Source organism: Leptinotarsa decemlineata, unplaced genomic scaffold, assembly GCF_025532065.1.
Source record: "Leptinotarsa decemlineata unplaced genomic scaffold, Ldec_3_MD MMD2_P_RNA_scaffold_11, whole genome shotgun sequence".
NCBI classification, from domain to species: Eukaryota; Metazoa; Arthropoda; class Insecta; order Coleoptera; family Chrysomelidae; genus Leptinotarsa; species Leptinotarsa decemlineata.
The window spans coordinates 756,981-767,356 of NW_027412525.1; the positions used below are offsets into that span (position 1 = coordinate 756,981).

At 34.1% G+C, this 10,376-nt stretch overlaps 1 protein-coding gene across 1 annotated transcript; it reads left to right on the forward strand.

The window, feature by feature from the left end:
• The first annotated feature begins 726 nt into the window (after positions 1 to 726).
• On the forward strand, positions 727 to 7,513 carry LOC111514347 (uncharacterized). Its single transcript, XM_023170583.2, has 2 exons — positions 727 to 1,229; positions 6,640 to 7,513. The coding sequence occupies exons 1-2, from the start codon at positions 803 to 805 to the stop codon at positions 7,452 to 7,454; spliced, it is 1,242 nt and encodes a 413-aa protein (XP_023026351.2). The 5' UTR covers positions 727 to 802; the 3' UTR covers positions 7,455 to 7,513.
• Positions 7,514 to 10,376: the final 2,863 nt, after the last annotated feature.

Genomic DNA, 10,376 nt, shown 5'->3' on the forward strand with positions numbered 1-10,376 from the left:
TCAGTTGATCCACTTCACTTGTAGTACTAATTTATCACCAGAGTATAAGATTGGTCTAGCAATAGATAACACGTTGAGCTGTTTCTGATTAAAAGGCTAAAGAAGAATATGTGCATCAAAATCAGTTGATCCACTTCACTTGTAGCACTAATTTATCACCAGAGTATAAGATTGGTCTAGCAAAAGATAACACGTTAGAGGGGTACAACCATTTGGACCGGTTTCTGATATTAATCCCGTTTATATCAACCACGCAAAAAAAACATTTCTGATGCTTTGAAGGATCCTGACAGATAATTTGTGTTTGATACTTTAAATGGGGTCTTTTCTAATTCGCCCATAATTTCAAAGACTCCACAGTATTAGGCGTTTTACGAACTCCGAGACACCTATTCTACAAGTTTTGAATGTATATTCACCACTTACGTTACAGAAATAGTTGGGATCGTTTCTACAGATATTTCTTGATGTAGAGATTGTAACAAAAAAATGAATGTGATGAAGAATCACTCTGTTTTATGAAAGCTGGTACACAAATATTTCCATAGCTGTATCTGAAAAACTAAAGGTTTTGGAAAAAAATAAAGGGAAGATTCGAAATCAGCGACCTAGAAGTAGCCATGAAATTCCACACAACAAAAAACAATTGATTTCTGTTCCCTTGTTATCAGTGATATTCATTTCAAATCACAAGACTGAATGTGTGATAAGATTATTTCTCAAATATCATTGCATGAATGACTATAAGATTCAAAGTTGGATGTAATTTTCCTATTGTTTTACGTGAGTAAGTGTGAAAACAATGTCTGAAATAGAGAAATTTGAAGATTTATTGAAGAAACATATAGGGGAAAATAATGATATTGTGGATGTAAAGATCGAGAATTTGGTAGCTCCAGGGGAAAATTTTGGGGGAGAACTTCTAAAACTAGAAATTATTACGCGAGATAAAGAAAAAGGAACAGAAGAAAATTACCATGCAGTAGCAAAAAAAATTCCTACTAACGAACTTTTCCAAAAGATTTTCAATATTCAACAAACATTCAAAGGTGAAATAAACTTCTACGACAAAGTTGTACCAGCCCTTCAAAACTTTCAGCGTGAAAATGGAGTCCAGAATGTACTGAATTGTTTTGCAAAATTATACGGAGCTAGAATAAATTTGGACGAGAACAGTGAGGTTGTTGATAGAAACGCTGTAATTGTGTTGGAGAATTTACAACGCTCAGGTAAGAATCTTCACCAATTATGAAAATCACATCTGAAAAGATTACTTTCCAGCTCATTATTTTTTTCGGGTCATCATTGAAACCATATGTTCGTCTTCAATCATTGAGGTTACAGTTGAAGTTGAAGACTTACATTGTCCAAAAATTGAGTAGTGCTTTTGTACTAAATTCAGTAGGTACATTTATAACCTTAAAATACTTTCGGTATCCCGTTGAATGTTTTTGAACTTTTTCATTTTCGTCATGATGTTCATCAGATCAGTCCAACTTTTCAGATTCGCACCATGGGATAACTCGATAAGTGGACTTTGGAACCTCTGATTAAAACCTCTATTAAAAACACTTTTTTCTCACCAGTGTTTTCAATAGATGCAAAACATTTGTTATTTTTTACATTAGATCATTCTCACATGTTTCCTTACACATTTCCATATTGGATTGTTGTTGTTGAATTGAGTTATGAAATCGATGAAAAGCTGTAACTATAGCAAGAGAAAGGGTGAACCCATGTTGAATCTATCAATTATTCACGGATTCGCTTTTTCAGTACCTTTTTAATCAATCCAGCACTTTTTTGTTCACATACTAGTACTTTTCATCAAAGAATTGCGGCAACCAGTTTTGAATTTTGCCTGATACGGTAAAATTAACGTTTTTTTTACGGCAATTTGAACCTCCGTACGGTAATGCGGTTACCGTACACATTGAGATAGTAACCCAGGAACCCAGGAAAAATTCATATTTATTATATATATATATATATATATATATATATATATATATATATATATATATTATTTAATGAAAAGGAGCAAATGCAGACGGCAGCTCTTCGTCGGTTGGCACTATGGGTTCGTTTACAAACAAAAGTATATCATTGTACAGTAATCGACTGGTCAAAAAATAGGAGGGGCGCCACTGGAACTTTTAAAATGTCTATGTCAAAGAGTACTTACTTGGAAAGTTGAGCAACTGAGTAATGACTAAATAGTTGTTATACCCAGAACTATAAGAGACTTCACCATATGATGTTATCAAATTGATGAGTGTTAATCAATAAATAAATAAAACATAGTAAAACATACAAACATTTAATATTAATAACTCTTCAATGGTTCGGGGCAAAAGTTCCCAGAAATAAAACTTGTAATTCTAATAATAATATTTAATATTAGATACTTCGAGAGGTTAATTGATTAGGTAGATGTTTCAGGAAATTACTTTCCCAGCGCATAGTATTATGTGGTGGTTTACATATACTTTAACCCTTAATTTGGCAGGATAGGCTTTGCCTAGATTTTCTCGTGAAAGTTAATTTTTCCTGAATGTATATCTCACAAAAAACATGATTCTACAACATGATCGCCTCTAGTTCACATCCGCGTCGAGATGTGGCGTAAGTAGTTACCAATTATGTTCAATTGAAGTGTATTTGAAACCATAGCAAGTTGAATTCACTCGATGAATATCATTTTTGGCTTACCTAATTATGTGGTTCGAATAATATGTATCTTATAGATTGCATTGCAAAATTAAGGGTTAACTTGGGTGTATCTAGATTGAATGTACATTAATAATTAAAAATTTAAATGGTACGACTTTATCCTGTATAAAAAATATATAAGGAAAACCTGCTCCTCTGGCGACAGCACTTTGAAAACTTAGTACAGAATCCCAGGCCAACCAGGACTGAAGTGATGAGTGGAGCGACACTACGATAGCTTTATTCTCTCTGAGTGCAATCAAATGTTCATTGGGCTGAACCATGGAGTATACACTTCGGGCAAGTGAGCCTTATTGGAACCATAATACCAAAAATATCCTTGAAATGAAGACGAGGGGTTAAACCAAAACTTGGGAGATAACCAACCAGAACAGAACAGAAACCGTGACAATTCCCTGGGTAAAAATCCTACGTGTACAACAACCTTATAAATGTTTTTTTAGAAACTCTCCTATATTGTCGCTAGCAAGAGAACAATGAAAAAGAAAGTAGGAAAACTCACCTTCCATGAAGGGTTTTATCTCATAGCGAAAAGGGGTTGGCGTGGTACAAAGTATTCAAACACCAAATTGTCGTAAATGTTCAATATAGGCCTCTATCAAAAGCCAGGGCGTAGTGGTTGATAATAAGATGGGTAGAACAAAATATCCACTAAGAATCATTTAACAAATTCAGGATTCGTCAGCCGAACAAAACCAGAAACACCTGTAGGGCAAACACCTGTCGTTTTCGCGAAATCTACCATCCTAACTGATCAGAAAAGAATTTCTTCTTTTTCTTTTCGGGAGATAGGGTACTAGCGTTTTGATCTATCAATATTTGCATATTCCATGCATAAAGGACCAATCTGAACAGAATAAAGTAATGGTATGTTTGGTTGTATCTGGTCAGACACCCCCTATAAAGCTAAATTGGCCACACTGGCGAAAAATGAAACAGTTGATAGTCGAAATATCATCAAACAGCTTACAATTAAAATTAAACAGCAAATACCAACAGAAAATTTCAACTCGAAGACACTCCTTGTGAAACTTATCCATAACCAAAACATTCGAGATTAGCAATGGGATGTTTATAAGGTTTCTATGGATGAGGTTAAGCAACCAACTTTACATATCTGTTTGTTATTTTCGCGTTCGCTGAGGGTAGGTCACCACGTAGTGAAATCTATCGTTTTCATTTATTTACAAAAAAAAGTAGGGAAAATGTACATGCTACATGTATATCAGTCATACCAATTTTGTTTGGGTTTCGGCTGATTTTGATTGATAAATTGAAGAAATACGAAAATTATTGTTTCGCCTTTAATTAATAAAGATTTTAAAGTACGCCTCTGGTTCATTGTCAAAAAGGTTGACGTGTTTGAATTATCTACTTGTCAAAAGTGTTTATAACTTGAAAATTTACCTAAGCTATTGTTTAACGAGACGTTTAAGTGTTTACATAGGCAAAATGGTACGTACTGTAGCCGACAAAGTAGCAGCTATCTTAATAATTGGTGAATGTAGAAACAATTTCCATGCAGCGGAACGACTGTTTAATGAGAGGTACCCTGATCGCCCTATATCGAGGGTTTATTTGAGGGAGCTTCTTCGGAAGTTTGAAGCATCAGGTAGTGTTCAAGATGCCAAACGATCTGGTCGACCAACAATTAGTGATGACAAAGAAATTGACATACTTGGAGAAATGGTAGTGAACCCTACTTCTTCCACAGCCCAAGTTGCGTCTATCTGTGAAGTCAGTCAAAGGACAATACATAGGGTGTTGGCTAAAAACAAATTTCATCCATACAAATTAAAAATGGTGCACCAACTTTCAGATGATGACCCCGACCGAAGACTAGAATTCTGTGAAACTATGTCCGATAAAATGAACCAACAACCAGGCTACATATAGACAATTTGTTTTAGTGACGAAAGTACTTTCTTTCTCAATGGAAATGTTAACACTCAAAATGTGAGGTATTGGAGTGACACAAATCCTCACATCTTTCGTGAAAAACATACTCAATTTCCAGAAAAAGTAAATGTTTGGGCAGGTATTTTGGGAAACCACATAGTTGGGCCTCTTTTTCTCAATGCTAACTTAACCGGTGAATTGTATCTGGAGATGTTACAAACTGATATTGAGGCGTTAATTCTTGAAATTCTGGAAGATAATCCAGATGAATTCGACAACTTGGAAATAACGTTTCAACAAGATGGTGCTCCTGCACACTATTACCGTGCAGTAAGACGTTACCTAGATGAAGAATATCGTGGTAGATGGATTGGACGACGAGGTTCGATCGAATGGCCAGCTCGGTCACCGGACCTTACACCATTAGATTTTTTTCTATGGGGGTACTTGAAATCTAAGGTTTACGCTACAGCACCTGACAGTATTGCCATTCTGAAACAACGAATTGTTGTTTCAGAATGGCAATTTCCGCTGACACACTGGGACGAGTACGACAAGAGTTTAGCAATAGGATGCATTACTGCCAGGAAGTAGATGGAGCACATTTTGAACACTTATTATAAGAACTGGTTCTTAAATCTTTATTAATTAAATGCGAAACTATAATTTTCGTATTTCTTCAATTTATCAATCAAAATCAGCCGAAACCCAAACAAAATTGGTATGATTGAATAGGTATTTTCAATACCTTTCAAACGAGCTGTCACTTGCCATAGGGTCCCATTTGAAATTTTTGGTCACAGTGGCCTTGTGACGTCATTTATGACTATTGCGTCACCTGTTATGACCAGTTAAGAAGCCTACATCCGTTTATTTCCACACTCCAAATTTCATTATTAGAAGAGGGGACTTTTGACTAGCATTGTATATATATATATATATATATATATATATATATATATATATATATATATATATATATATATATATATCTGATCAAGGCTTCAAAAAACAGGGTAATCATACTCACACACTCATGTTTTAAAATAGAATAATTTAATAAACTGAAAGCAATTTTGATTGAGAACTCCTTTTCTCGGCACCTGATGAATAAGTACATCTTTCACACATAGGGATCAACCTCACCCGCTGAGAGCCCACTGATGATTCAAATATTTTTCACTTCTTCATATTGAAAATCTTACTCTTGAACTAATGCATTCATTCAAAGATATGAATATCAAAATTCCAAATAAATATGTAAAAAAGTCTACAAAGTCTACACGTGGTCCAGATTGTTATTTTCTTGTTATAGTATTTAATTGATTTAAATGCAATTTCATCACATCATGCTCCTTTCTTAGATGTCTCGAATGAGAAAATAAAGAGTTTCTGTGGACAAGAAATTGTTTTTTTGAAAGCAGTAGTAGCAACTGTTGGAAATATTTATGAAAATACTGATATAGTCTCCACACAAATCAAAGAACACTTCCAGCTCTTTATGGTTTTCAATCTTCCACGAAACCATGAAGGAGCCATCTTTCGAAACTATAGAAAGTTAATACTCTACTCTTCATTTCATCTATTTTCTCCCGAGTTTTCGAGAAAAATTCGATATACGTTTATTTGAACTATCTCAACTTATCGCTTGTCTTCATTTCAATTCTGCTCATGAACAGATTAGCCATTAAAAGCAATGGCTAGGTGAAATTTCATCATCACGGTGCCCTTATGTTGTCGTCAAAAACAGTTGTTCCCATATCTTTCAATTTCACTATTTCCATAATTTTACTTTCATGAGAGTAGACTTCTCATTATTCTGTTTATATAACAAACCCTGCATCAACACCGTTTTAGCATCAGTATAGATCATCTTTTCATGAATCCAATTTGGTTGATGAAACGAGTTTGGGAGAAATATTTATTACAGTTTTAAGCCTATTCAATAATAGTTATAATACTCATGTAGTGGAATGAAATTTCTCACATTTTGACATATTTTTTCAGGATTCGTGAATGTGGACCGCCACGTCGGGTATGATTTCGAATCAGCTGAACTACTTCTACGAGATTTAGCCACTTTACATGCAGTTCCGTTGGCCATGAAATTGAAAGAACCAGAGTTGTTCGAGAATTCTGTTAAGAAATACTGTGTGAATACACTTGGTACGGATGAGCAAGAAGATATTGATCACGCAAATTTCTTATCTATTTTCATCCAAGAGATACTATGGGAATCTGATAAATGCAGTCCTTTCATACCAAAAGTTAAAGAGATACTCAAAACTCCACCACAACCTGAGTCTGAAGTCAGAGAACCGTTTGCTACATTCGCACATGCTGACCTGTGGGTGAACAATGCTATGATCAAAATGGAAAACGGCACACCGGTAGCAAATAAATTCGTCGATTTTCAGGTTTACACTTACAGGTCCCCTGCCTCGGATTTGTTGTTCTTTTTATTCACCAGCGTTCGCCTGGATGTCCTAAAGAAGGACCTGGACACTTTGATAAATCACTATCATTCAGAATTTATAAGAAACTTAACTGAACTTGGATGCGATACGACACCATTTCTATTACCCAAGTTGAAGGAGGAGTTAGCTTTCGAAGCAAAGAGTACTCTACACCACATTTTGATGTTCTTACCCATGATTGTTTTTGGTGAGAAGAATAAGGCGCCCATAACTCCCGATGACGGAAAACCACCAGATATGACTAGCTCCTCAGTTAGAGACGAAATGAGGAAAAACACCCATTCCAAAGCGAAAGAAAAAATTTGGTTTACAATACAATCATTCGGGAGAAAGGGATGGCTGTGATCATTTGGGACTGATATAAATCACCAAAATAAATGTGAATATATTTATTACCTTCTCTAGTCTTATTTTTCTTCAACCACAGAAACATATTGTTTCGATCCTATAGTAATTTGTACATCAAATCATCGTATTTCAATGAATAATACTAAAATGGGCAATAAACAGGACTCCCAATAATTACTTCAATTAATACGTTTGTTTTAAAAAATATATTCCCTTTTGATTCAAATCAGATTTCTATGGCTAGGATTAAATCAAATTAGCGAATGAATGTCATTACGTACCTACTATCATCGATAACATGAGTAGATTCAACTCATTCGTGACATAAGGTCTAATTTTATGAATGGAGTACTTTATTTTGTAATGTTGGTGAAGAGGCAATAAGACAAACATTTTATTCCGAAGCATCGATATCCACCATTGAGAATGACAGTGTTCCATGTAAGTGAAATTTTTACCTCTTTCATAAACTAAATTGTGTAGTAAATATGTGAATGATTCTGATTCAATTCCAAAACGAATATAAAAATAGTTGTTTCAAATGTATTGCTACGTTTTTTCCCGTAGGTTCACCAATAATTGACTACACTGAATAATCAAACTTAACTTTATTTCATTTTAAATACACAAATACTTCAACTAAAACTTCAACTATTATTTGAATCGCCTTACTAGATCACTTCGTGTACCGCATTGTAACGTCCACTTCACTGTGTACTTGACTGTCCCGATATCCTCGTGGCTAGCCTTTAAATATCGTAATCGAATGTTGTCGAAATTTCTCCGAAATTCTGTCGAAGTCGGTAACATTATTCTCGCTACTTCTCGATTGGCGGGAGAACATCGTACACTCTCGCGCTTTTAGCCACGTCACGCCTGGTTTATGGCTACCAGTGACGGCCGGCGTTATTTTCTTTCGGGCATGATTTACAACAGTATTTTTTCTTTCATGTAATTCAATGTTTACAAGAAAATAGTTGTTTCGAGGGGGCTTTTTCTTCCAGCTTTGTCTGAAAGTTACTTCCTCGTATAATCTACACATCTTTGTGTAGATTATACATCTTCATTTCTTTGGAAAATTTCCACATTTTTGTGTAAAGGTGGAAAAGTAGAAAGCCAAAACTTTCGTTTTTCAAAAATGTATTTCTCCTAAAAATATATTTTTCAATTCATGTTAACAATGTCTCATGTTGAATGTTGGGACTCCGTCTGAAAAAAGTGTGAATATATTTCATATTTAAGTGAATTCACGAGAATGAAGAATCGTAGAACAAAGAACGAATTGACAAAGAACGAATAAACAATGAACATGAAATGTAGAAAAATATATAAAAATAAAAATATTATATAGACACGTAATAGAAATAAATTGAATGTACTTATGGATAAGAACAAAACAAATATTTGAAAGTAGTATAATGCTAATAATGTAATGTAATGTACAAAAAAGCGAAATACACTCATAATTTTTTTCTTATATTATTTAATATTTTAATTATCGGTTTTTCAAGAAACTCATCTGAATATTTCTATAGTAGTATTTTTAATATTTCTATCATTTATCTTCTTTTAGATTTCAAATAATCTTCAGACACTCGAACTTCTAACATTCAACAATAAACATTGTCAAATATACAATACAAGTTGGCGTCTGTAAAAATACGAGATTAGATTAAAGGAAAAAACTGAATGGAAAAAATGTGACTAGAGCGGAATTTGAAACCGACTCTTCTATCCTCTAGAGAAGAGCATTCACCAACTACGCTATCGGAGTCACCAAGCAGAATAATAGCCGAATCACATCTCCAATTCAGTAGGTATGTCTTGGTGTTAGTGAGGAAGGAATGAAATTTTTCAACTGCGACAGAGTTAACGAGTAACTCTCATGCATCCGAAGATCATTTGTTTTTTCATTCTAGAATCACTCAGATAAAAGGACATCAGCAGGATTTTACAATATAAATCCCATTGCATGAAATACACTGAACATACGTACAAAACGGAAGTTTTATCGTCTATAATTTAAAAATAAAAAGGTTGATTTTCGGTATGCAGAAAAATAAAAGAAAAACTAAATTGAAAAAAATGTTAACTGACTGATTTGAATCCGGTTTTTTCTGTTCTCTAGACAGGCGCGTTTACCAACTATGCTATCGAATCACCGAGCAGAGTAACGGCCAAAACTCATCTTCAACGGTGTTAGTGCGAAGATGTTAAAATTTCTTAACTGTGATGAACCTAACACTATACCTGCATGCATCCGAAAAATAAATTAACATTTAGAAACATCATCATGAGTTCATAAATGAAACGACATAATAGAGAAGTTAGTGTCTCTTACATAAGTACGAAATATTATACCTGCGGTATACTGACACATGAAGTTCATCACAATTAACAAGTTTCGTTCTGTTCACTCTAACACCATAAAAGACTGAATAGAAGGTGTCATTCTGCTATCCCTCTGCATTATTAATTAATGCACCTTGACTTTGATCCAATAAAGAATATGCTAAATTCATGCTTTAATAAAAAAAATATCCAAGGTTTCGAATTAATTCAATAATCGTTTTTTTAGATTGAAATACCTAATCAGCTCCATCGATACTAGAATTTCAAGTGGAGAAGACAAGATTCATTTTGAAAAGCCTATTGCGAGTGAATGACGATAAGATAAGTCTTTGTAAAAAGTCCGAAACATGAGTACCGAAACAATAGAATGAAAAATATTGAGGATTTGTTGAGATACTAATAGGAGAACAGATCCGAAAATTGAAAATGCGGTGGTTGATGAAAAAAATATGGCTACTGCTACTAATTTAACATAAGGTTTTTTTTAAATTCACTAATGGTAAAAGCCCCATTTGAGGCCGATTGCATAAAATTAGTCAACACATATTTAATATTCAAATTTTCAAC

What these genes read in the sequence shown, in the direction of transcription:
- LOC111514347 (XM_023170583.2), top strand. Translation starts at nt 803, where the DNA reads ATGTCTGAAATAGAGAAATTTGAAGATTTATTGAAGAAACATATAGGG. An exon ending in GGAGAATTTACAACGCTCAG is followed by an intron (nt 1,230 to 6,639) that starts GTAAGAATCTTC and finishes ATATTTTTTCAG; the next exon opens with GATTCGTGAATGTGGACCGC.